Source organism: Kryptolebias marmoratus, linkage group LG3 (assembly GCF_001649575.2).
Source record: "Kryptolebias marmoratus isolate JLee-2015 linkage group LG3, ASM164957v2, whole genome shotgun sequence".
Lineage (NCBI taxonomy): Eukaryota > Metazoa > Chordata > Actinopteri > Cyprinodontiformes > Rivulidae > Kryptolebias > Kryptolebias marmoratus.
In genome coordinates, this window is record NC_051432.1 from 17400435 (window position 1) to 17428095 (window position 27661).

Here is a 27661-nt window from a genome sequence, read left to right on the forward strand (position 1 = left end):
CAGTGGATATTTGTAGTGAAACACTCAGATCCAACAAATACTCTAAAATCAAACAAGCTAATTTCAAAGTAAAACTCACTCAACGAAGACAGGTTTAATGGATCGAGTTTATTATAAATTACAAAAAAATGTATTGTTTTTTGCACACTGCCCACTAGGCAGGAGAGCCGTGGAGTGGGGTTATTTTCACGGCCGTTACGGAGCGGACGCATTCTGGCGCGTCTTGCCTCCGTGGTGAGACTTGTACCTCCTGGCTGCAGCTCTCTGGTTCCTCTGAGCTTCAGTAAGTCCAGCTTCAGCGTCCGTCGTCAGCGCCACGCTGTTCGACTCGGACTGCAGCTCCATCTGCGCCTCCTCCTCCGCCGTCAGAGCGGGCACGTCTCTCAGCCACTGCTGGTAGTAACCACGGAAACCATCGATGTGCACCAGGTAGTTGTTTCTGGACTTGTACTGGGATTGAGAGGACAGCAACGAGGGAACCGATCAGAAAAGAGCCACAAACAAACATCTAAATAAATTACTTAGAATAAATGTGTGTGTGTGTGTGTGTGTGTGTGTGTGTGTGTGTGTGTTCTGACCTGGTTGTAGTTGGGAGGATACTGTGCAGCAAACTCCAGCTGCTTGATTATGACCTCGTTGGGCCACACGCTCATGTCCTTCATGCTCTTCAGGAGCGTTTTAAGATAGACATAATCCAGTCTTCTAGATGCTTGTCCAATCAGAGTGGAGAACACATAGACGTTAGGTCTCAGCCCCAAGTCCTGCAGAACACAAAAAAAGACACTATTTGTCTGGATTTTAAACTAAGAATGAGCGTCTGTCAAAGGATTCAGTGAATTAAGTTCATTTGTGAACGAAACAACTGCTTTAACTGTCAGGATTTAGTGTTTTTAAATCACCTCCATGTCTTTGAGCAGCTGAAGACCGTCCTCCTGCCGAACACAGGCCAAAGCGAGACTCCCGAACGTCTGTGCGTTCACGCTCACGTTACGCTGTCGCATCACACTGAGCACAGCCTGCGAGGAGAGAGAACCTGTCAGAACATCCGCACAAAACGTTCCTGTCCATCAGCAAAAGAGTCTGAAGTTTGAATGAGGAGACATGAAAATACATCTATCCACTCTGCTCTGAGTAAACAGACCATTTTTTAAATAGTAACCACTTTTAGATCCTTTTACAAAGATCTACAAAACCGACCAAGCCCTTTCATGGTAACGTGTGTAAAAATCCAAGTAAGTTGAGATCATGTAAAGCAGAGTCATGATTCAGTCTGGACAGGAGTCACACCAGCACCGGAGGATTTATCACAATCAGGATGCAGGAGTCACGTATTTCCCACAACAGAAGCAAATATAATATAAATAACAACGTGACTGACTGACTGAAAGCAACACAGCTGGAGCAACAAGAGGACAGAAACCTGGTTAGATTCAGCTGAGTGTGTGTGTAGAAATAAACAGGACATTGTTCCATCTACTGTAGGTGTTCTTCAGACTTTATTCGCTCATGTTTAACCACAGCTGTTTTTAAACACATCTCTAAAACTAGCTTTAATACCACCTAAAAATAAAAAGACTTAAATGACAGACATCTAGTTAAGTTTTTTTTTCCCAAGGTGAATTTATGCTTTAATGGCAGGAACAAGAGCAAGAATGTAACTAATTCAGCTGAGAGTCTGTGTGTGTTGTCACCTTTGCCTCCTCCAGGTTACTCGCTCTGGCTGTTCTGCGAATCACCGAGTTGAAAAACGTGACGTCCAGCTTCACCCGATGCTGTCTGGCAGACTTTAAGAGCAGCTGCAGGGACTGGAAGCTCGACTCCATCGTGTCGGCCAGCAGAGTCAGAGTCTTCAGGTCTGGGCTGAGTTTGTTGGCGTCCATCTTCTCCAGGAAACCTTCTGCTCCGCCAATGAGGGCGAGCCTATCAAACACTGTGTCAGCGGCGCTGAGCGACAGCACAGAGCACTGTCGTCCCTCGAAAACGTCCAGCAGGTTAGGGGCTGTAGCATCAGCTGCTGGGTCCACAGGAAGTGGGACATTTTCTGTTTGCCTGACTGGTACCAGATGGGTGGATTCTTCCTCCTTGATGTGTCCGCTGTCCCCGTGTGGATCCTGCTGGAGAAACAGCTGCCTCTCCAGCAGGTCGATGTCTATTACACCCCTGCCGCCGGCAACCGACGCTTCTTTTGTCTCCTTCCACTTGTTGGAGTCGGACTTCAGCAGAATATTTGTGGCTAAAGTAGGATCACCAATCCCACAATCCCTGGCAGTCCTTAAGAGCAGGTTATAATTCTGCAAATCAGGAGCAATCCCCGAGTGAAGCATCTGGCGCCACACCTGTCATGAACAGAAAAAGTTGGGTTACAGTGTGACTCAAAAGGCTTGTCTGACTACTGGTTCATGTAATACAGATGTGACATCAGCTTGTATATTTTCTAGTCCGTTTTCGCACATTTCTTCACCAGTTAAGCTAGTAAAAACCTCTAGATGTTATTCCAAATTAGTGCCTTTGGAAACTGATAGACTGTATGTTGCAGGTTCAATGTAAGAAGGATACAGATCCTCCTTAAGCTGTAAAAACAAAATAAATCCATTAGCTGTGGCCAAATGTATAATTTGGTACATTCTGGTGACCTTAGTGGACAATCATATAAACCTTTCTGCTGCGAAAACTCATTTGTGGCATTCATCCAGGCAAATGACGAGGGATAATTTATCCACAGTTATCATTAAAAACGATTAAAAAGTAAATACAGAGGGTTCACTACAAAAGTACAATAATCCAGGAAATAAAAGGGCCAGATTAAAATATGTCAAAACACGTGTTAAAGTTAAAAGACCAATTCTGAAACATCATTCACTCAACCAGCGCTGGAAGGACTGGTTGAAAGCTTTTAACTAAAGCACAAAACATCTGATCTAAAACACATGGACTCATTGAGGAATTATTAAAGTTTATGATGAGGAGACAGAAGACAGATGCTTAAAAATGAATTCTGAAAAGAAAACAGAGAGCTACTGTCTGCCCAGACACAGCCAAATGACAAAAAGTGACTTTAAACATCCAGCAACGTAAACCTATCCTGCCTCGTGTGTCTTGTGTTTTTACATATTTACCTGTAAAGCCAGCCTGAAGCCAACTTCTTTGTCCTTTACGCAGCCCATCAGCAGGTAGTGAAACGTCTCCTGAGTTACTGCGTGTCCGTTCTGCAGCATCTCCTGCAAACAAACGAACAAAACAAACGTGATTACACGCAACACGGCCTCCTCGTGACTCAGACAGGAGATGGCGGGCGCACCCTCAGAGTGTGAACGCAGGCCTGCAGGTGGTTGGTGACGGCGTGAGCCTTGAGGAGAGCGTGGTACGTGATGGCGCTCAGAGGGTAGTTCTTGCGACGGAGCTCCTGCTCCAGCTTCAGCGCTTGCTGGAGCCCGGCCTGTTTTGACGGAGACTCGGCGCAGGCGTTGAACAAAGCTGTGTAGGTTGGGTCTTTCGCGTCCAGACCTCGTTTCTTCAACTGCGGGAGGCGAGCAAATAGTTGCACACGTAGACAAAAAGGTTAGCATTTGTGTTTAAGGACCTGTGAACAAGGTGTACAATGATGACTTAAAGGAAAGAAAGAAAGTCTGATCAAGAGCGCTTTAGAGGATTACAAGAAAGTCTGCCTCCTTGGAAATAAAGTGTAAAAAATAAGGTGGTTTAAAACTTTTGCACAGTGCTGAATAAGTCTGACAGCGGCTGTTGCTTGAATTTGTCTCCTCTCACTAATAGATACAAGGAACCTTCAAGTCCAAGACATTTTATAATCTTTAAGGAAATCCAGACTGGGCGATGTTTTAGCAAAGCAAACCAACAAAGTGATGAAACGTTCCTACATCATTGTAGAGTCTGAAGGCCTTCTTGAGTTGCCCAGCTCGCCCGCAGCCTCCTATCAGGACGGAGTAGTTGAACTCCTCGGGCTGCAGCCTCTCCTCCTTCAGCATGTCTCTGCTGAACAGATCCAGAGCCTCCTGCAGCTGTGGGAGGACAAAACACAGCTCAACACCCGCTGAAACAAAACACAAAACATGGGGGGCGGTGAGGACAAACTGTCTCACCTTCTTCTCTTTAATCAGCTTCTTGCATTGTAAGAAGTACCAGTAGGGAGTGTTTCTCCTCCGAGCTTTATCCACCACCTTCACCTCCTCCTCCTCCTCCTCCTCAGCAGCAGCAGCATCTTCTCGGAGTCGCAGGTCTCGAATATTCGGGCTGCTTTTCTTGAACGACCTCCTGGAGGCTATGTCTCTGGACAGGGAGCCGAAGTTTTCCAAGTCGGGTCTCTCCGAGGAGGAGTCCGCGACATCTCCCCTGCAGGAGGCCGACAGGGACACGAACCTGACGGCGCGTCCCACCGGCAAACACCGCGGAGCCGGCGGGAGAGCGCCGGGGTGCCGGTGTGGCGCTGAACTCGGACCCCCCGTCAGGCGGAGGGCTGAAAGGGTCAACAATCTGAAAATAGATGTTTTACCCGCGTGTAGCGCGGACGAGGAGGCGACACTTAACATTTTTATAAAGTTGTGTCCGGCTCATTACGTGTTAACTTTTCTTCATCTGCGAAAAGCTACAACACTTAATAAAACTCAAGTCTCTTTGGAGGCTAACCTCGTTAGCAACATGCTACACTAACCCACGACAATGATGCAGCCAGACCTGAATAATCGATATCAAACCATAGTTTTCAATCGCAGTTGCCTCTATTTGTTAACTAATATAGATAATATAGCTATATATTGAATGTAAATATTACAAGGTTCAGTTTTTTGTTAAACAATTTGCTAAACAAAAGTGAAATAATCGTCTCGGACGCTAATCGACTACAGCATCAGTTGATTATTACGCCTGCTTCGATAACTAGTGACGTTACTGACCCCTGCTGGCCGCACGAGTTAATGTGGCGTGTTTTTAAAAAGTAAATAAAGTGAAGGACACTAAAACAAAGTTTCCTAGAACTACTCAGCTCAATAGTAATAAATATTAGAACTATTGACTTTATAGCATTAATGAAGTTTTGAAGTTATAGCATTTATTTGGGTACGTACAAAAGTAGAAATATGTGTTTTAATGTTTTATTTTTATACCATCTTATACATCTGACAAAAAAATCTGACTTCATTACATGTTTTGCTTATTTCACAAATGTTCTTGCAGACAAATGAAACAAATTACACATGACCAAATAAAGTGCACAATTTATTCGTTAGTCAACAAACCAGTTTTGTTTTTACAGTTATTTAAGCAGCTGTGAGGACATTTCCGACTTCATGAGTTTTGACAAACAACACTATTAACTGATTAAAGTGGAAAATAATAAGTTGTAGCTAAACAAAAGGTAAGAGTCTAAAACTAGCTTTTTAATTAAATCATAAACTATTTTAAAAAATACTGTTCCAAGATCTTTCTTGACAAATTTTACTCTCATGAAAACTAATTCCCTCTGGTTTTATATATTAAAATAAATGTATAGATTTAACAATAAGTCTTTACCCTCATGTTTTTGATATATAACATAAACATGAGTTTATTGTAGTGATGATTTAAAAATATGACCAGACAAAAAAATGTACACAGACAATAATTAAAATATACTAGTTAGTTTAATAAACCCTTTTCTTTGTCATTTACAGCCTGATGTACAGCCTTGGTATAACTCCATCCCTTATTAACATTTTTGGCACTTATTGTAAGAGTAAGAGTGGTGTAAAAACAGACATAATTTATGACTGAGATGTTCAAGTAGCACCACATGTGAAATGTCATCAAACACACCAAACTCAAAAGCCTGAGAGGGGAAACGTCCCTTAAAAATCATTATTACTGCATGCAAATGTAAACAATCACAGCTGATGTACTGTAAAACCGTTGCAGATGTAGAGCTGAGAGCTGATGACAAATAGTTTCTTTCATTTATGAATCTTATTTCCAGCACTAAGCACAGTGAAGGTGTTGTCACAGTGGTGATAGATGAGGCGGCTGTGCCACGTGGCTCTGAAATAAAGTTATTCGATCCAGCAGCGTTAGTGGAATTCCTCTGATGACTGACGGCAGGTCTTCGTGTTGTAACGGATAGATGGCCACGCTGAGTGCCGTGCGCTCGCATGAAAACCTAACAGGAAGAGAACCCAGAGGTCAGATACGAGACCGACTGAAGCTCGTATTTTATGCCAGGCAGCTTTGAATCCGGTGACACTAACCTGTCGAGCAGAGCTTTCTGCAAAGTCCGACAAGCCACCAGGGTGCCGTTCATGAACATGTGGCACATGATGACTTGGCAGCATCGCTCCATGAAGCTCTCTGTGGCCGACGGGTCAAAGGTGCCACTACGAGAGATGAGGCAGAGTCGCTGCAGGCGAGAGCAGCAGGAGAGGGCCTCGAAGAAAGATGTGTTGGCGTTCAGGTAGGGCTGCTCTAACCTACAACACAAACACACAACCTCAATGAAACCAACAAGCTGAACAGAGATGTGTCAAATACTGCAGTAGAAATAATAAAATAATATGGAATTACACATGGTTCTTTACACTATAACAAAAGAGATTTTATTGTAAGATTATGTGGCATTTATTGGTTACAAACAGTTAGATTTAAGACTATAAATCCAGAGGTAAATGTTTTAACAAGATGAAAGGAACAGTTATTTTCTGACCTGAGTTCCTGCAGCTGTGTGCACTGTTTAAGTGTCTCCAGTAAGGCAGCTGTGTAGTTCATAGTTTTCAGTGATCCCAAATTGGCCAAGGATAACACTCGTAGATCTCTGCACCGTCTGGCCAGCTGTACCAGTCCTGTTCCTCTGAGAACTCCAGGAAGTCCAGCCAGAGTCAAACGGCGCAACTGAGGCAGAGCCTCGAGTGCTGCTAGGTGTGCGTCTCCAACTCCTCGAGCCCAGGCGCACATGCCGCGGGGCTCCACGCTGGCACGGGTGCAGGGCTCGAGCCGGGGCAGCGCGGAGGCGAAACCCGGCCCAATGAGCTCCAAGGTTTCTAAAAACGGGCAGCCAGCTATGAGCGCTGCCAGCCCTGAAGTGCTGTCCCCCGACAGAGAAGGTTCTGAATCGGCCCTGTAATTCTGGAGACCCACACGTGGAGCTTTCTTCAGCCCCTGGAACAACGGAGAGGAGGCTGTGAGGCGCGTGGTGATATGATTCTCGTTCACGCCATCCGACAGAGCGCAGGCAGGCAGAGTGAGAGAGCGCAGCTGTTTGAATTTACCCAAGCTGGCACACAGGTGAGTTTCTCCGTCCATCCCCAGTGAGCGTTCATGATGGTAGTGCGTGTGCATCAGGTTCAGGTGCTTAATGTTGGAGCAGGCAGCGGCCAGCTGACTCATTGTCCCAGCGACCAGCTGATCTTCCACACTCCTGCACTCAGAGTAAGGAACGTGGTTGATGCCGCTGAGGTTGAGGCTGATGAGCTGCGTGGCGTCTCGGACTCCGCCGTTCAGCAGCGACTGGAACACCTGCGGCCACAAGGCGGGGCAGCGGCTGAAGCTCAGGTGTTTAGGGCTGTTTCCCTCCAGCGCCCGCTTCAGAGAAAAAGGATCGAGCCAGGACCGAGGGAGCTGCAGCGCCACCAGGTCTCCTCGTTGACCCAAACTCTGAGCCAGCGAGGGAGCTGCAGGCCAGTGAGCCGGGTTCGGGCCGGGAATCGAGACCAGGAAAATTCTCAGATGCTTCGGAATATGAACGCTGAACACTGCCAGGTAGAGAAGGAGCAGGGTCTGGTTTACCTGTGGCCGTGGAGACAGAGACATCCGTTACAGTGTAGGTTTCCGATGGGAACAGGGTTTATTTATGTGGGAACTAACAAACACACCTCTCCTGGAGCCAGCCTGGCTGTGAACTCCTCCAGTTGTTCATAATGTGGCACGCTGCTCTGTCCAACCATTAACTGACAGCAAACACCGACACCTTCTCTGGTTACATCTGGGATGTCAAACTGCAGCATGAGCCTACAAACACAAAAACACACAATCAGCACAGTAAGATAAGAAAAACTTTTCTGTTCTCAGCAGCATTAAAAACACAAATGCTTCCACTTAAAGACAAGATGCTTGACTCAACTAAAAAACAAACTTCTTTTTGTTACCTGTTATTAAACAGCAACATGGATAAAGTTTGTGTCCTAATTAACTTCAAAACAAAGAAAAACCCTAATAATTCAACATCACGTATCATCTTTTAAGTAAAATACAAAACGATTGAAATAAATACTGTAACATCAAGAAAAAAACAGGATTTCTGCAGCATCAAGAGTTAAAAAAACAACAAGTTGTTACAGCTTGCTGATAGCCTCTCAGCCAATATAAGCTCTGTTTTTTAGCATTTGTTTAAAATGAGTAAAAAAGAATTGCTGTGAGTATTAGGCAAGTTAATCTGACATCAACTGGCAGACATATAAGTGTTAGGACAGTTTAACCCTAAAATTATTCAAATGTAATTGATTGAAAGGTCAGATGTTAATGTGATACACTTGTTGATTCTAATCTTTGCATTGTGGATATCTTAGTTTATCTTAAATCAGAGTAATAAACAAACATCAGAGTGCTATTTGAAGACGGTTTTCATTACAACATCAGCACCTAAATACTTGAGAATGACCTATTATCACTGTAAAAAGCTGTAGCTTAAAGTAATTCCAACAGAACCTCACTGTTTTGACAGACTTTTATTGACCTAAGATAGCTAAGATAGCTCTGTAATCCCACAGATTCTTACTTGCGAAGTTTAGCACAGCACGGCACCACACCGTAGCTCGGCGTGAAGAGCGTCTGCCTGAGCTCCGTCAGGCGGCTCAGTGAGTCCACCGCCTCTGAACTGAGCAGAGCCGAGTTGAAGCACGGCCTCACATCGAAAGCCAGGGATCTGAGCGAGGACAGAGAGGACAGGAGGCGCGACAGACAAAGAGAAGTGAGGCGGCAGCCGGTAACGTCGAGATGCGTCACCCCTCTGCAGCGGGCCAGAATGTCCAAGGTGGAAGCAGACAGCCAGTAGCAGCCGTTCAGGCTCAGAGACTGCACGTGGCTGGCGAGCTGCTTCAGGATACGGCGAATCAACTGATCGTCAGCCTGGAAACAGATCACAACATTTCAATCAAACAGTCCTGAAATATTAGCAGCACCAATAAGGATATATATATATTTTTTCCCTTTACCAGATACTCCTCGGATAACGTGATGTTTGTGAGAAGGGTCTTGTCATGGCAGAGTGCGTGCAACTTCTGGCAGACATTCGCTACGTTCGTCAGCAGGTCACACACGGGAACATGGCGGAGGATACACAGCAGAATCTCATCAGACAACTCGGACATCCCAACGAACGCAGAAGACATCGGGTCCTTGTCCAAAACAGCCTGAGACAGACAGAAGACTGCTTCAGAGTTAAAGGGTTAAGGTTGGCCTGTGCAGGGGTTACACAATTCTTTGGTTCCTTCAACAACGAGAAAGGACTTTATAAAAAATATTCCCAGAAGGGATTATTATTTTTTTATTTTAAAACTTGGCAGAGAGTTGAACAAACTTATCAACTCTGAATAATTGGAGATCAAATACAAGCTAAAGCACTGGTCGTGGTGATGGATGTACTCCTGTTTATGTTATATTGGAAATATTTTATGACTGAGATCCAGAACCGTATGACGTTTTATGCAGTGAGAAATTTTGATAAACACTGTTTGAATCTCCTGTATTTTTAAATAGTTTGTTTACAGTCATGAAAAGGAAAATACAGATACTACTATCACAAAACGTGAAAATCAGAAACACGATCCAAAATATAGAATTAGAAAGCGACATTTAACGAAGCACATGTAAAAACAAAATTAAATTACTCAAAATGTTGTATACTAAAGAACATTGCTCTGATTTGTTGGTCTGCTGTGATGGGTTATGTTTTCTAAAGCTTAAGAAGAAGGTTTAAAATAAATCTTGGGGGTTTACTCACAGGACTACAATGCCAGTTGTTTTTTATTTAATAAGCTGAAATTGCCCAAAATAGAAGTGCTCATTGTCTTCGCATTATAACTAAATTAATAGTTTAGCTCCCATGTGGATTTGACTCTACTTACACAAGATATAATAAATGTCAAGTTTATAAATAGAGCAGATAACATTCGTACTATTTGCTATAAATATTCAGCATAAGGATGTCTCATGGAGACAATCTCCCGCTGCACTAAATGTTGTGGTAACACAAGTCGTGATTTACAAAAAGAAAATGATCATTTATACACTATAAATAGTATACCAGAAGGATTATCTACAAAATAACTTAGTTCATTCACCCTTTAGCAATGTTAGCACGATCAAGAAGCGAAGAAGACGTTAACGAACCTGTTATACCATTTTAAACAGTGCCTAAACTTAGCAGAAAGTTGACAGAAATGTTGCTTTAGCGAATAAATTAGCTAACGTTAGTTCTGTTCGGTACCGAAACAAAGAGCGTCTTATTGAGGTTTTACAGTCAGCCTACCTGTACAATCTGTCCGTCCATGTCTTCTTTAATCCCCCACACAGACTTACTTATAATTGTGGAAGGGTATAATTATCAAACATTCACCTAACCTGCGTTTCATATTCTGATAAACCGCTTTTACTCTGAACTACAGGCAGCTGGTTGTCAGTTAGCTGCCCGGATGACATTTGCTGCTGCACAACACTAGGGGGAACAATTTCGGGGACGGACTTACTTCCAGCGAGTGCAGGAAAAAAACTAAAACTAAAATAAAAATGCTTGTTTCTAAATCAGATTTTCCGTTTTTAGACGCTGTGGGACTTAAATTTAATGGCGTAGTGTCAGAAAGACACAATTTTTTTAAAGTGAATTTTACTGACCAAAATCTCGTCTGAATGATTTTAAGATTATTGTGCAAAAGTCTTGAGTTTATACTTAGGTTTATTTCCTGCTGAGTATTTGTAATATGTTGCAATGTTAAAGTCATTTTAAGCAGCATATTTGAGTATTTTTTTAAGACATTAAGCAGTTTTGAGTCACGTTCGGTCTAGCTTTTGGAACCCAGCTACTTTAAAATTAAGTACTCAAACATATGAATGGCACCTAACTCAAAGAAACATTTCTTTGTTCAAATGAAAGATAAAGCTTCTCAAAGCAAGGATAACTATTATACTACTCAAGTCTATTCTTTAGATCAGGGTTCTTTGGTAATTTTTTATTTTTTTTTTTAAAGGGAAAGAAAATGACAAACTCAGCTCAATTATATAAACTAAGCTTTTATAAAAGCTAAACAAACTGAATATAAAATATTTACTGTATATTTACCATTGACTATATGACCTTTAACCATATTTTAAAAAACAAATAAAACATTGAGATCATGTCCTCTTTCACAAGCATGACCTTGTGTAGGATAGCAGTGTTACATGGGTATGGAGTAAAGTTTCACACCCTTTGGGTGAAAGCATTGGTTAAACTTTGTGTTGATGCTTCAGAGACTAGTCTGAGGAAAGGGTCAAACTGTTCATGTGCCCAGGCCACAGTTTCTTCACCTGATGATACAAGTGACTGCTGCAAGTTATGAGCAATTTTCACTGCTACCAGAGTTCTCATACCAGCTGGTTTAGTGAGCTCTTTACACATCTGTAACAAGTTGTTCACATCAGGAATCATCATCAAGAGAAGCTTAATGGTTGTGTTTTCTAAAGCTTGAGGTTCTTAACACAAAAAAAAAAAAACAAAAAACACTTTTACACTGCAGCACAGTTGTAATTATGCTTGTTTAATACACTTGAAAATATTCCAACCTTAGACATTCCTAAATTGTCCTTTGAAAGCAACTATATTTTGCATTGTTAATAAGCCAACTCCGACTCTAGTGTAGGTGGAAGGACCAGTTTATTTCACAGTTATAGGATGACTGGTCAATATGGCTACACTTTAGTATTGCAAGAAAGAGATCAGGCAGGCAGTTTTAGTCATGTGCGCTTTATTGGGTTGTTGTGTACCGAGGCTTAAAAGCCCCATGCACAATTTTTCATACACCTCAACACCAAGGTAGAAGCCTTGTATTTTGCATGATGACAAAAAACTGGATTATTTAAGGCTGAAAGTACAAAAAACAAAAATTCAGATTACATAATTTACATATTAAGCAATACTACAGATCTGATGGGCAGTAAGCCCAGCAGAGAATAAACCTTCATAGAGGCAAATAAGGTGGTGAACGAAGACATCTGAAATGACCTACACAACACGACAACTGACATATTTTTCCACAGTCACACCACCTGGATGCTCTGTACTTCATGTGGAGTTTTGCCCCATCAAAAGGGTGTAGTGCCATAGCCAGAGTGATGACAGAATGGGAAGAGGTGTAGGCTCAGCACACAATGTGTTGGTGCAGATATGCAGAGCCCATTTGAGCAGTGTTTGTTTTGGGGGGGGGTGTATGAACAGTCTAGAAGCACTTCCTGTGGACAATGCTGGGGCCAGACTCATCGTACTCCTGCTTGCTGATCCACATCTGCTGGAAGGTGGACAGGGAAGCCAGGATGGAGCCTCCGATCCATACAGAGTACTTCCTCTCTGGGGGAGCAATGATCTGCAAAGAGGGAAACAGGAAGGTTTAGACACTAAAGTCAATTGCTCAGCTACAAACAGGATTTCTGCAAGTTTCAGCCCCCTTCTAGTTGAATGTAGGAGCATTCCACAAGGACAAATTTTACCTTGATCTTCATGGTGGTGGGTGCCAGGGCAGTGATCTCCTTCTGCATACGGTCAGCAATGCCAGGGTACATGGTTGTACCTCCAGACAGGACAGTGTTGGCATACAGGTCTTTACGGATGTCCACATCACACTTCATGATGCTGTTGAAGGTAGTCTCATGGATGCCACAAGATTCCATGCCTGTAGAACAAGTGCACTGAAGGAGTTAATTGCTGATTTATAAAATGCACTGCCATTTAAACCCGACCTGGTTTGAGCCACCCGCTCCCACCACAAAAATTACTCACCAAGGAAAGAAGGCTGGAAGAGGGACTCTGGGCAGCGGAACCTCTCATTTCCAATGGTGATGACCTGCCCGTCAGGCAGCTCATAGCTCTTCTCCAATGAAGAGGAGGAGGCAGCAGTTCCCATTTCTTGCTCGAAGTCCAGTGCAACGTAGCACAGCTTTTCCTTAATGTCTCGCACAATCTCACGCTCAGCTGAGGGACAGTATATCGAGTTAATCCTCCTGCATCATTAGTTTTAAATGTCAGCTTGTTTTCACAGAGTTTACCTGTAGTGGTAAAGCTGTATCCCCTCTCAGTCAGGATTTTCATGAGGTAGTCTGTGAGGTCCCTGCCAGCCAGGTCCAACCTTAGGATGGCATGGGGCAGAGCGTAGCCTTCATAGATCGGGACTGTGTGGGTCACACCATCACCAGAGTCCATGACAATTCCGGTGGTACGACCAGAGGCATACAGGGACAGTACAGCCTGGATGGCAACGTACATGGCAGGTGTGTTGAAGGTCTCAAACATGATCTGGAAGGAGGAGGACATTAGTCATGACTGGGTCAAAGTAACCCAAAGGAAGTTTGTGGTTAGTACAATCACTGGCCAAAAAGTCAAAGTATTTTAGTCATTGACTGTACTAGTCTTAAGTCTCAGCTTGATCGGTTAATGTTTGGTCATGCAGACACCAAAGTAGTTAAGTCTTGAGCTAATTTAGCAAATCCAATTAAAAGACTGCAGTGCCCATGCTGCAACTAGTCATTCTTGATGCAGTGCAGGAAGACAGAAACCTGAAGCATCCGAAGAGATGGAAAAGATCAGCTCAGGGAGAAGAACCCTAGAAGTTGAACAGGAGGAAATGACAGATTGAGCCAGAAGGAGACACCTAAAGTTTCCTGGAGGGCCCTGTAGATGAGCTAAGCTCCAAGTAGAAGGAGGTTTTTTTTTGAATCTGTCAAATTTACCTGGGTCATCTTCTCCCTGTTGGCCTTGGGGTTCAGGGGGGCCTCAGTCAGCAGGACTGGGTGCTCCTCAGGGGCAACTCGCAGCTCATTGTAGAAAGTGTGATGCCAGATCTTCTCCATGTCATCCCAGTTAGTCACAATACCGTGCTCGATGGGGTACTTGAGAGTCAGGATTCCCCTTTTGCTCTGTGCCTCATCACCAACATAGCTGTCCTTCTGGCCCATACCAACCATTACACCCTAGGGGGAAAAACAAAACATGTCGGTTAGAACTTAAAGGTTTACCAGATTTACATGAAAAAAACAAAATAGGAGAAAACAGGGGAAATTTGTACCTGATGCCTGGGACGGCCAACAATGGAGGGGAAGACAGCACGGGGAGCATCATCTCCTGCAAAGCCAGCTTTGCACATTCCAGAGCCATTGTCAACAACGAGGGCGGCGATTTCCTCATCCATTTTCTGATAGGGAGGGAGAGAGATTAAACAAATGTGTAAAGGATGTTCAGGGACGTCATACTTTCACATCTGGTAGGGAAAGTTACAGCCCTGTCATTCGAGGGCCTGTACGCTGGGTGCCGCAGTTGCGCATGCTTCGAACCAACGAACCACAGCTCCCAGGCTGAGAAACAAAGGCAGCTTCTCTCCCGGTCCGGCCATGACCATATATGGAAAGGAGTGAGGACAGCCTGGAGACGGAGGCAGACCGGCCCGGAAGCCATCCCGTGTGTCCTCTGAGGACAGACTGTCGGCCACTCCCTTCAAATTACCCTTACTGAATTAATCATGCACAACGATGGCGAGTTTCGGGGGAGAAAAAAAAAAAAAGAGCCATTTTAGCGACTACATTTCACTCTCTCATCCCCGGTGTGCGCAGTCATTTCTTTAAAAAACACAAAACAAACAACAACAAAAAAAAAGGCTGAGTGCGAAACTTCCAGCAGCCGCTAAACGCAACTTCACCTCACAGCTTTAGTGCCACAGAAATATGCTTATTAGCCCCCCCCCCCCCCCAAAAAAAAAAACAAACAAAAAAAACTAAGCACTTTATCTCAAGTTCATCAAGTCACCTCCATGTGAAATATGAGACAAGCGCCGACGCCGAAGCAGATTCTTACATGTAATTGAGAATGTCAAGACGTCCGTTTTAAATACCGACTAGACGACGACATCAATCAGCACAACTATTCACACCATCTAAAACATCTCAACACCATGTTTTAATACATAGTGCCTAAGGAGAGCATCTCTTCACGCCGCAAAGCCTTCCTTAACGGTCGCCTCAACTTGAGACGCGCATTATCGGACAAGCCGATTAAAATCTTTAAAAGCCGGATTCAACGTGAACAAAATAAAATCTAATGAACGCGTCGGGACACGAGAATACGCTGGCGTTTCTCTTCTCTTACCTGTGTGAAGGAGGGTTATCAGTTCAGGCAACCTGTGACCGAGCGCTACACTCTCTCTGCTGTCGGAGCTGGACTGCAATGAAGGCCAGTAAATTGCAGGATTTTTATCCAAGCTCGCGCTGCAGCCCCTTTTCCATATAAGGAGAACTTTCCGCACGGCGCCCTCTGATTGGCTCCGCCGCATCCAGTGGGCGTGGCGCATGCAGATAGCAGTTGTGAGCCCTGACATGGCAGTGGGGGGTGGATGGGATGGGGTGGAGTGGATGGGACTTCGCCCCACGAAACCCACCACAAACCTTTAAAGTTATCAGTACTGGGTCGTTCAGACTGTGGTGAAATAGACTCAATCTACTGCTCTTATAATATTAATGAAGATGATGGTGAGCATGATGCAAAGATAGCCAGCAAATCCCATGAACAGTGGTGCTAAACACACCGGAGTTCCATGTGTTCTTATTTGAGTGTTTTTAAACTCTTACCCCTGCAAACTATTTCCCTTTTTTAACACAAAGGACACATGCATTCATTATCACCTAACTGAGATAAAAGATAGAATAGTGAATAAAGGAGCGCTGGCTTGTGCTATTCTCTGCAAAGAAAAATTTTCCCACTCGTTACAGATACTCATTAGAGGTCCCGGCCAGGATTTACAACCTGAGGGTCGCTGACAGCACTGTTAGCACCTTGTCTGACATTTCTGTCCTGGCATACCAGTCTCAAACGCACACACACACACTGAGTAACAGAGATACAGGGGGAAATCTGAGGTATGTTTACATCAAAACTCTGGAGGGTGTAAATCTCTCATCACTTGTGTAATACTGACACATAATGAGCTGGTGCGATGGCATCAAAGTGAAATTACAAGGCCTATTAGGACTCATTTCAGTGCACATGTACACATTATACAAGTATGTACAACTCTTCAACTTACTGTGCTTCTGTAAAAGGAAACATTTTTTATTGTTTGAACGTAATATTCAATGTTATGATCAAGATTATCTTGCGGTGTGTATCTTAAACTTGACCAAAGAATGACTGGCATGGACCCAGCTGCTGTTTTAACTCAGTTAGGGCACAAGGCAAAGACTTACAAACTGACACAGGGAATTCTCACAAGCTCTGTGTGTTCCTAATATGGATATATGGGAGCTAGCTCACCAGTAAGGACAGGAAGCAGGTTTTTACAGTGCCTTGTTTTTCTTTTAAATGCATGCAGGAAGTGACTGCAGCTTAGGACAGCATACTAGGTGGGGGGATGAATGAGCTGATCAAGGAATTTGCTTCTCAGACTGGTATTATCCTGCTTGAGACAGAGACTGAACACACACATGGACAGGGACGCAGACCAAGCGCGGACCCAGAGCAGGACAGCCATCCATCCCTTTAAGAGTTCTTTTGGATGGCATCCATATAAGGAGATATCGGAGGGCGTCACATAGGGGGGAAAAATGCAAGAGTCAGATCATGTGACCAGTCTGAGGAAATGAATGAATCTCTCTTTTTAAGGCTGTCCATGTGTGACAGTATATCACAAATAATCTTGCTTTATGTCCTAAAAGGGTTGCATTATCAACACGTTTTCATGTCTTTGCGATCTTTGTGCTCACTTATCTCCTCCCCGACAGAGGTTTCACAACATTTCCTTTGGACTTTCATGCCATTTCAGAACTTGCCATATGTGTGACTAATGTATGCATTACAAGACACACACACACACACACACACACAGATATGTTGCTGTAGGCACTCCCTCCCTGCATTGTTCGCTCACACAGTCAGAGAAACTCTCAAATCCTGGCTCTCGCCTCTGACTCAGACCGTATATGGAAAAAGCCAGCAGGTACCTTCTGCCCATCCCAAATTCCAGTGGTCTGGCTCTTTCTTAAAACACTAATTAGCTCACTTTCTTTATTTGTCATATTTCCCTCCTCAAACACTGGCGTCGATCACTCTCATGTTTTTTTACATCACAGTTGTGGGAGTGACATTAAAGGTCAGCGAGCAGAATTACTCCTTTCACTTCTCACCACTATTTCCCAGTCACTTATTATGTCACATTCCAACAGAGCTCATTCATAAAGAGAAGTGTGTTCAGTCTGTGCGCATTAGTGTACTCAAGGGGAACCTAAAATAACGTGATGTAAAATGTTTGGCATCTTACTACTACATGAGCTATTAGTCCTGTTGTTATTGAAATGACAGTTGTACAAAACGTCCTGTACACAGCTTGTGCGCATTTCTGATTTCAGGGACACAGAGCTGGGTTTTAGAGCCAATAAAAATTGAATAAAGACACGAGACACACTTTGTCAGGCAAATAATGATGTAAAAAGTTTGTTTCTGAACATTCCTATAAATAACTCAGTTAAGAGTAAACAGGGAGCCTCAAAAGTAACCGTTTACTTTGTGTGGGTGGTAATGTAATTTGTCCAAAAAAGGACTATTATAGAAGAGTGATGCTATTTTCAATGTGCCATGGAAGTTATACACGTTTCTTTATTTTTTGACCTTTTGTGTTGAATATACAAAGTGCATGAATCTGGTTTTTGTTCCATTTTCTGGTATTATTACATGCATTGTCAGGACAATTAGTCCCCATGGGACCTTAAGGTGACCTAAGGTGTAAGGTTAAGGTTTGGCTGGTAATAGTTTGGTTTAGGAAAGAGTCACAGTTCGACAACAGAGATTTGGACTCAGCATTATAGGGATTCATATTTGACTTCAGATGTTAATTTTTCTCTAACATATCAATTTGAAGACTGGAAATTCAGAGTTACCGATTAATGAATCCAGGAGAAGTTAAATGTCACACCGGCCACTGATTTGTTGTTGTTCCACATTTTTGTTTTCTCTTAAACCTTAAAGTATGCCATTTAATATTAGCAGATAGGCAAGGTGGCAAACATTTTAGCACATTCAAATACAAGAATTAATTATGTTGTTTTTAGTTTAGTCAAAAAAAAAAGTTTAGACACTCGGTGTATAAAGTTAAACTACAACCAGCAACTTGCTAGCTTAGCTCGGTCAGAAGGGCATAAAATGCCTTACATTTCCCTTCCTGCTTTCTTATATTTATCAAACTTAATAAACCACATTGTGAAAAGTCACTGGCAGAACGGGACAGACGAATAATCTCTTAAAACCTCAATCTGTCATTTGCTAAACAGGCACTCAGATCTTGTTTTTAAGGCAACTATTTTACCTGTATTTAGCTATTGTAGACATGATATGAAAGAAGTACCAGTTTATTCAGAGGACTTTAAGGAAAAAAAACAAACAAAAAACAATTTTATTACATTTCTTAATGTTAATTCTTTTTGGATTTTGTCATAATTTGTGGTTTATGATTAAGTTCATGAGGGGAAAAAAGCATCTAGCCAAGTAAGTTTACATTTGCAAGGACATTTAGTCTCCAAAATAAAATGCATGTACAAAATAAAAATTTTGCCCTGTTTCACACAACATATATGGTAGACATTCAGATAAACACAGCAGCACAAGACTGGTTTCAGGCTTAACAAAAAACACCTCAATGATCAAATTAATGTATAGGAACAGGATTTTCAGTCATTAATCAACATACAAACCCATTTACGTTTAATATTTTACATTTTTTAGAAGTGAACCAAGAACATTTAGGCGTGGCATTTAAAATGATGAAAGAAAATATTTGCTGCTGCAGCTTTTATTTGTGTCACGCGGTCCAACTCTTTCCCAGGTCTACCAGCTCCATGCCTTCACAGTAGGACCGAGGTCGGGTCACCCTGACCTGGTTGGAAGTAAGAATGCATTAAATCAGACACATTTTCCCCTCCAACTCTCTCACACGGCACACTGCATAGTTAAAACACTCACTGCGGGTGTCCTGTGCGAAGCCAGGTGCTGCAGAAGAGGGAAGGGAGTCCAGTGAATGGGCTCCACGGGCCAGCTGCAGACAGACAGGTCGCTGGCCTTCCCCGAGTCCAACACACCATCCCCCAAACTCATTCCACTCCCCCTCCAACCATACTGAGAGCTACAGGGATTATTTACACAGGCAAAACTTTGAACAGAATGCAGCAATGAGAGGTCAAAGAACACGAATGTGGCTCGATTACTGGGATCTGAGGCAGAATAATGAATAATGTTTTAGAACCATCTAATCTCAAACCAAATTAAACTATGTTTAGGGCATTACTTTTGTTATTTTTTGTACAGGTGTTCAGGAAAGCTTTCCAGAAAATCAGATTAATTAGTTTCCCCTTAACTGTTCCATGACCAGATATTTCTAACAAGCCAGATCATAAATAATGACAAAATTGAAATATATATAAATATTCAGGCTTAAAAATATGAATACATCCCTCAAAAAATAATCCTGACATTCACATTTCCAAGATGTTTAGCTCTGCAATCGGACTCTTCACCTCCTCCATTACCCATAAGTTTAACAGCATTTTGTGCAAACATAAAATCAAGTTGTTAAGCATTATTTGACCGACCTGCACAAAGGGCTCAACGCAGATGTGAGAAAAACCTTCACACAAGTCAAAAATGTTGGACATCCTAACATTCCTAGTTTGCACTTACTTTATAGGTTCTTCTGGCACACTGTACTTCAAATAGATTTAGTACTTAATTCTACACCAGCAGTTTTTACTGAAGTGTAAAACATGTTTCTCTTGGCTGAGTTGCTTTCCGTTTACTGGCCTGAAGCCATCTTTAAAATCAGTTTAAAATACTTTGAACACCCATCATTTATGTGGTATGGGTTTTAATTTAAAAAAAGGAAAAAATAATTATATTAGGAAAACTATATAGTTTGTATACATAGACAGATATAAAAAAAGGCTAATATTGTTGTAACCATTTCTTTTTAAACTTCAAAGTTTCTTTTATTGAGAACAAAAAAATTTTTTCCCCTCCCACACAGATTTATTCTCAATGCCATCAGATTCTGTTGAGCCGACTGACAGTTCATGTGTAGCACTGAGTGTGTGTGTGTGTTTTCACCTGTTGGGGTAAATTGTGCTGATGTGCGCCCCGTGGCTGGGGCACGTGGAACCCAGCGACAGCGTGTCGTCATGGTAACAGCAGGGCCGGTCGAGCGCTCGCAAGTGCATCAACTCGTCGGATCGCGTGAAGGCAGGGTTGTCCAGCGAGTCCGCTGATCCCGCCCACGAACGCAACCAGAACCGACCCGACAGCTCATCAAAATGGTTGAACCTGCGGTAGCTGCACACAATCAGTTAGTGACAGGACACGTCAGCGTGATTACACATCTGCAGTTTCATCTGGACTAAAAGAAAGTCATGTTTTGAACTCATGAGACCTACTTCAGTAAAAACACAACAAATACTTACTGACAAATACTAAAATTTTATTTTAAAAGCCATTTGCAAAGAAAAGAAAAGAAAGCAAGAACCTGAACGTCACCAGAAGTGAGGGAGTTGGCTTTATTGTGAACGATATCAGGTCTGTTTACTGCGTTTTACAGTAACTGTTGAAGTGCACTAGCACAAAAATGACAGTGACTCAGTTACTTTTACAGTTACTGAGCTAAATTTGTGTGGTAGTGCCATCTTTTTAAATTATATTTAATAATAGTTTATCTAAAGTGGCCTTTAAAACTCTAAACTGTCAGTCAGTTTAGAAAAGTATGATTAATAATGTAGATTCCTGAGCGGGTGAGTACCTGCTGCGTGTCTGGTCCACTTTGGTCTGGATCAGAATGGCTCTATAGTGTCGTACAGCTACAAAGGCCAAAGTGCCGATGACTGTGGTTACGATGACTAAGATGGTGACACAGGCACCCACAAGGCGCAGCCGAGTCATCTTCATGTCACACCTCTGACCCATGTACCAGAAGTCCTCACCTACTAGACACCTAGGAAATAATAATTAAAACCAGTAAATTAATCAAAAACCTCACTTGCAGGATATTTTCAGATGAATGTTGGGCCAGCATGATTACCGGCAGACAGGAAGTTGGCCTGGGTGGTGGGTGCAGAAGCCGTGGTGGTGGCAGTAATGGAAGCGGCACACGGAGGAGCAGCTGTAGTTCGTGGCGCCGGGCTCAGGCGTGCATTTATATCCTGCAGGGCACTGCAGTAACCAGTCACACACGTCACCCTGCAGACCTGAAATTAGGAGATTTAAAGGAAAAAGAAATTATACCAAAACATTCTTCATATATTTGTCATTGACAACAACTACAAAGAAAATTCTCTACAGGATCCAACTGAGGACGAACTAAAGACATAACTTATCATTTTCTTTAATGACTAAAGACAGTTTGGAATTATTTGGATCCCGAAACAAAACCATGGTGCTTGCTTGACCGAAACAAGTGAAAAAATAAAAATTGGTTTGTAATAATTGAACATTTATTTTTTTAAATAATCCTTTGGCCATGTATTATCAAGAAACGGTTAGAATAAAACCGATGATGATGACCCTGACTGATTTGTCCGGGATTATATACAGTTATTTTTTTTTAAGAGTGATCACTGAACACCTGGTGAAATGCTTTAAAGCAGACCTAATTTTAATAGAAGCTCAACTTGAGACATGATAAAGTCTAAAATTTCACCTGACGATTGGATAAGGTGACAAAGCAGAAGTGTTACGCTCGTATTTTAAACATATTGGCCTTTTTCCTGTTGTATTCAGAATGATAGCACACATCTGTTATGAAACAACAAGCAGCTTTTAGTGGGAGCTTTCTCTTTGCGCCTCGCTTTGGTTAAATAATTTTGGTTAAATAAAAAATTAAAAGTTTCACACTATTACTATTAGTGTGACTGAAGTAAAAATTACTACTAATAAAAATAAATTATAAAGCAACAGTATGAGAAAATGATGAGCAGGAAGTAGTTGGCCAACAGGGTATGATGTGTAAAACAAGCATACTTCTCCTTTTAAAGACTCAAAGTAACAGAGTGCTTCTCTGGAATATTGTTCATCAGCTTTTAAATGCATCTGCTGGCATGTCTGTGTTCACACAAAAGCTAAAACATAATCGCAGGTGATGAAGCAGGCACGCAAGGAAGTCAGAAAATATGTTGTGTGTTCTAGTTAATGGCTGATACATTTGGAGCAGACTGGATTGGTATCATCATTATACCATATGTGCGTGGCAATTACAACAAATTAGCTTCCATTGGATTTCACTGGCGGAGCAATAATGAACCACTGGGGCAACTTTTCTCTTCAAAGCGCAACCACAGTACAATAAATATGTTCTGAAAGGAAAATAATATGGAAACTGCTAAGATGACTACACACCCCAGAAACAAATTGAATGAACCAGACCAGGTGCCATGGTTCAATTTTTCCTAACTGGATTGTGAGTTTAATTGAGTCAGCGAGTTAAAACGTTCACATGAGTCTGTAATCGGGCTAATTCAGTAAAGAGGTTAAAAATGGAGTTCCTATTTGTTTGAGTTTATTCTTTGTGTGTGTGTTTATGGGGGAGAGGGAACTTTAGTCGGTGATCTGTAGGCACGTACTCCACCCCGGCCTCACCTCCAAGAGTGATGTTGGTGATCTTCGATGATCTGAACATCCTCCCCTCGTGAACAGCTTGGGCCAGTCCTGTTCGCTCCAGCAGTGACATGTGTTCATTCGGTCCACTCACACCGAGCCACTGCAGAGCACTGCTGGTTTTAAACACAACCAGACTCTGGACTGCATTCCCACTGGAGCAAAAAACACAACAGCAGAGTCTTACATCTGTACCTTCAGATTTTAAACACAAACATATGTCATTCACAATGAAGAATTCAGTTCATTATGAAAAATATTGTTTAAAACAAAAAAAGGTCTTCTTGCTTGGTTTGAACCTCAAGCAAACTTTGAAAATTTTATTAATTTGTCACTCAATTAAATTTCCCCACGGGTAATATATCTAACAGAAACTAATTGGACCCTTTCTGTTACTAGTAAAGCCTGGATATGTCAAACAGCAGTATTTAGTTATGTAGGCTCACCGTCTAACTCTGTATGCCATTAAACAACAAAACCAAGATCCGACATTCATCCAGAAGTTCAGCAAAACTACGGAAAAAGGTGAAGCAAATGTAATCCATCCCCCGTCTTTTCATCTGATAAATATATTATCAGACTGAAAATCTCACTTTTAGTGGACTAGCATTCTGATAGTTTCTAGTTAATGCTAACCACATATGTATACAAGTTTGGATTGACCAGTTTTAGTAGTTGTAGTAGATGCCATCTTGGAGTTTGCTGCTAAAAATGAACCTAGTTTGTGTATTTAAGTCTTCAGAGAGCAGCTTTTTTAAGGATTCTGGAAATACTGCAACAATTTTTTCTAGACCATTACTTTCTTATGTAATTTATTAGAACTTAAATGTAAAACTTAATGAGAGAAACAATTTTGGGAAAATGCCAACTGAGAATATCAAATGTTCTCCTCCTCACCTGCTCCAGACATCCAGCAGTTTACTGAAGCCCGGGGCTCTCTGCAGGTACGGCTGTACCTAAAATTAAACAAAGTATAAGTAGTGCAAAGGCTGGAAAACCTGAATCATTAAATGGCATTTTAAAATTATACCTTTATTGGGGTAATTTATTATAATATTTGCGAGTTCTTTCTCACCCAGGCTGCTGTGTCTTCCTCCAAACCAGGAGCCGAAGCCGATCTGGAGTCTTCTACAACTATCTGCAGCAGAAGCTCAACTGATCCCACTAAACAGAGACAAGTCCATTAAAAAACAGGCCTGGGTACATGACCTGGACATTTAATTACAACCAAAAAATAAACAAAACACATGTGCAGTACCTCTGATTTTTGCAGGCTGGTTTGGCACAACGTAGAACATCGGACTTCTTGTGGAGCTCCAGGTTGGTGTGGAGGTCAAAGCAGACTGTGTGAACACGAAACTGTTCTGCTGGCTGGGACGCAAGGCTGGTCCAGATGTGGGAGACCGCTGCCAGAACTGACCCCTTTTCTTTCCCTTCACCTCCCTATAACCTGACTTTATAGTCGACAGCAGAGGGGGATCGGTGGCGGTGATAAAGTTATGGGATTGTTTGTACGCTGGAATATTAGTGAAGGAGGGAAGATGGTAAATATAAGATAGATGTGATGTTTGTGAAGACACGGACGGGGAGGATTCAGTGACAGAGGAGGTTAAGGCTGTGGGACTATCATGGGGAAAGTGTGTTTGGAGTGTGTTTGTATGTACAGGCAAGCCTGCGGCTGTGCTGGACGACAAATGAGCAAAATCAGAGGGCGAGCTGTCACGTGGGACTGTCTCAGGGAATGGTGGTGTATACGCTTCATTGGTTGCTGCTGTAGAACCGGAGTTTTTGATTTCTGTCATCTGTGCTGCTCTGGGTGTAGAAAAAGAGCCAGTGAAACCTGATGCCTGCTCTGCGTCCTTGTCCGGGGAAGAAGAGATCGTGTTTGTCATAATATTGTTTTGCATATCTTCTGTTAACGCTCGTCTCCATGGAGAGGGTGTGTACGAAGAGCTCTCTGTGCTTTCTGGAGCGTCAGTTTGACTCTGAGTGGAAGGAGCAAGAGAGTGAACAACATCTGTATTTCCAAACTTTTCATCAAAAGACTCGGAAGCAGCAGCAGCAGTCTGTGTGGGAGCATCAGATGTAGATGAGTCAAACCGACTCGTGTGTGGATGACCCGAAGCAGCCTCCACAGTACCAACGGCAGTGTCGAGCTCTGCGAGGTGGGCGTTGGGCGACTGAGTCCCGCTGGGGCTGGGTGAAGATGATGACCGAGTGGGTCGATTGTCTGTGTTTGCACTGCTTGAGTCACGCTGTGGAGGTTGGGTGGACGAGTTTAAAGGGTTGGAAGTCAGATCGGAGGTAAATCTGTCTGTGCTTTGCACGCTTGTCCAGGGAAGAGCTTGTTGATTGTTAGGTGTTGGTCTAATAGCACCATCAAGTGGATATGGGATGGTATTTCGCTCCAGAGTTGGCATCTCTGAAGGTGAAATGGTGAAAACTCTAGAGTTGGACACACTTTGGTCTGTGTGTGTGGATGTTTCAGTGGATGCAGATTTGTGTATGTCTGTGCCAAGCGGGGCGATTGTTGAATCGGTCCAGGACATCTCAGTCCGAGTGAGGGTAGGATTTTCTGTTTGGGATTTTGTGTCTGTACTGCCTGCATGCTGAAAATATAGGAATGTTCTGGCACTCGTGGGCTCACTGGTGAGGTGAGAAGCTCCAGATGTATCCGCTCCATTGTTTGGTTTTTCCTCAGGAAGAGGGAGAGTTTCCCTATCAGCTCTCCAAGAGACTGGAAGTCCCTGCTGGGGCGAGGTGGGCCGGAGTGGACCCTCGTCCTGAGAAGAGGCACTAGACACAAACCAGGGGCTAAACCCCCCCACCAGATCTCTACGGACATGACTTCTGCTCTCTTCAGTGTCCTTCACCCCCTCCTGAGCAACAGTAGCAATATTTGTGACGATAGTTCCTGTCTGAAGCCGATCCTCTGAGGAATTCCTCTCATCTTCCTGAACTAGATGACCAGAAACAAATGGGGTGAGGACAGAGTGGAAATCACAACATCATAACGTTTCTCTAACACAACATGAGCGAGATAAGAACTTTCCAACAGATTTAGTGTGCAAAGCACACATTCACGCCCTGCAGCCTGAATAAACCAATCCTAGCTTTACTGTTAAACAAACAAAAACAAGTTTAATCCAAATTAAATTAGGACTATCAGACTCCCATGATCCACAAAGTGGTCCATGATGTCCAAGTTTAAACCGTTTAACTGAGGAATGTTTTCTCACCAAAATAACCCAGCTGAAGTGAATGTGAGGAGCGTCCTGCTCCCGTCCAGCTGAGGGTGGCTTTGTTTCCGTCACAGCCGGAGAGCAGAACCGTGTCCCTGCTCCGCAAGACCCGATGTTCCTCGCTCCCAACACAACCCACCGAGATCCTCGTCCCGCCTTCCGACCAGTCCAACTTTAAAAGTACCATCCTCCCCATGGGAATGTCTAACACCCAGGTGCAGTTCTGTGAAGTTCTGCCAGGCTGCTGGTTCTTGGGGTTCAGAGTGCTGGCGTCGTTAAAAGGTCCAGGCAGAGAGAGACTGAAGTGACCAGAGGGCTGGCGGTCCAGGCTGACATTTCCACCACACCGCTGATCCTGCCAGGCCAGGATTTCATCTGAGAAGACACGACTGATATGATTCTCCTGAGCAGATGGGAGCTTTTACAGGACAGATTAGTTTGGTAACATGGTCATTTCTGGCAGTGGGTCCCAAACTTTATAGCTCCCGACTCACAAAACGACACTGACAAAGGCTTGTGACCCCATCTATTGTTGGCTTAAAGACACAAACTTTGCTTAAAAAACCTTTTTAAACAAAGGCACAATGACAACACAGCCTCAACGACCACAATAACATTCATTTATGACCACTGCTTTTATTACGTGTAACTAATATATGGAAAATATGCCAAAATCAATCAGTTTTAAAGGTAAATTGACATCTGGGGACTGTCTAAAGACCCCCTGGTGTCTTCTGATCCACAGTGGGGACTTTGGGATCCACTGACTTAATTCAAATCGCGTCCAACAGTTTGATGTTTACAAAAATAAAAAATAAAACTATTACAGATTCATACAAAATGTGCGTTAAACGGAGTCAGATGTTCCTACCTGTTGTGATGAGAAAAAGCAACAGACAGACGTGGAGCTGCATTTCCAATGTTGAGACATTTCAGAGTCGGAGACCTGTTTATTCCCAAAATTATCGCAGATTTTTTTTTATTCCTTCATTTATTTATTTATTTATTTATTTATTTATTTATGTATTTTTAAATCTGCCCTATCTTTGCGGTGCGACGCGACAAACCAAACAGCCAAAGCGCGAATGGTGTCCCGTCTTCCTGCGGAGAGCCCCAGATAAATCCCAGAGGCGTGCCGGGCTGTCCCTCCTCCATCCTGGCGCGGCTGCTCGCAGGGACCCCCCGCCGTCCCGTCCGGGGCGCCTCCGCCGCTCATTAACGGCAATCAGAAACACGTGCGTCGGTCAGACAGCGGCGTGTGAGCCCGGCGCGCCTCCGGGCTCCTCCGGGGAGGCAGGAGTCCTCTGGTCTCTGCAGGAAGCTGCTTTTTACACAGGAAACCTTTACTGCAGGAAGCGGCAGGTGGAAGCTTTTCATTTAACACTAACAATAAAATTTTTTTTTTTTTAAATGGGGGCGAATACTGGCCTTCCTTGAAGGAATGCATATCGCCCGCCGTTGTATATGTGTCTGTAGGTGTATGTGCTGATATGACTTCCAGCTACTACCACATCAAACTTTAGCTCAATATTTGTAA

General features: G+C 43.0%; 4 protein-coding genes across 5 annotated transcripts; all 4 read right to left on the minus strand.

Annotated features, from left to right (window-relative positions):
• Window positions 1-93: 93 nt before the first annotated feature.
• Window positions 94-4696, minus strand: ptcd1 (pentatricopeptide repeat domain 1). Its single transcript, XM_017427935.3, has 8 exons — window positions 4098-4696; window positions 3876-4016; window positions 3299-3517; window positions 3117-3218; window positions 1692-2336; window positions 900-1016; window positions 579-761; window positions 94-450 (listed from the first exon to the last, which is right to left on the minus strand). Exons 1-8 carry the CDS (start codon window positions 4542-4544, stop codon window positions 196-198), a joined length of 2109 nt encoding a protein of 702 aa, XP_017283424.1. The 5' UTR covers window positions 4545-4696; the 3' UTR covers window positions 94-195.
• Window positions 4697-5100: 404 nt separating this feature from the next.
• fbxl18 (F-box and leucine-rich repeat protein 18) lies at window positions 5101-10692 on the minus strand. 2 transcript variants are annotated; one of them, XM_017427721.3, is made up of 7 exons: window positions 10502-10692; window positions 9186-9383; window positions 8750-9099; window positions 7848-7983; window positions 6683-7761; window positions 6231-6449; window positions 5101-6142 (listed from the first exon to the last, which is right to left on the minus strand). In XM_017427721.3, the coding sequence occupies exons 1-7, from the start codon at window positions 10520-10522 to the stop codon at window positions 5986-5988; spliced, it is 2160 nt and encodes a 719-aa protein (XP_017283210.1). In that variant the 5' UTR covers window positions 10523-10692; the 3' UTR covers window positions 5101-5985. The 2 variants fall into 2 exon arrangements, with proteins under 2 accessions (XP_017283210.1, XP_017283291.1); XM_017427802.3 differs by having other exon boundaries at window positions 9186-9400.
• Window positions 10693-11955: 1263 nt separating this feature from the next.
• Window positions 11956-15479, minus strand: actb1 (actin, beta 1). The gene is made up of 7 exons (XM_017430902.2): window positions 15356-15479; window positions 14283-14408; window positions 13948-14187; window positions 13267-13513; window positions 13001-13192; window positions 12712-12893; window positions 11956-12587 (listed from the first exon to the last, which is right to left on the minus strand). Exons 2-7 carry the CDS (start codon window positions 14403-14405, stop codon window positions 12444-12446), a joined length of 1128 nt encoding a protein of 375 aa, XP_017286391.1. The 5' UTR covers window positions 14406-14408; window positions 15356-15479; the 3' UTR covers window positions 11956-12443.
• Window positions 15480-18587: 3108 nt separating this feature from the next.
• On the minus strand, window positions 18588-27414 carry si:ch211-14k19.8. The gene is made up of 11 exons (XM_017425453.3): window positions 26996-27414; window positions 26122-26499; window positions 24141-25841; window positions 23958-24046; window positions 23780-23838; window positions 22865-23037; window positions 21312-21477; window positions 21033-21224; window positions 20351-20572; window positions 19214-19373; window positions 18588-19127 (listed from the first exon to the last, which is right to left on the minus strand). The coding sequence occupies exons 1-11, from the start codon at window positions 27036-27038 to the stop codon at window positions 19053-19055; spliced, it is 3258 nt and encodes a 1085-aa protein (XP_017280942.1). The 5' UTR covers window positions 27039-27414; the 3' UTR covers window positions 18588-19052.
• Window positions 27415-27661: the final 247 nt, after the last annotated feature.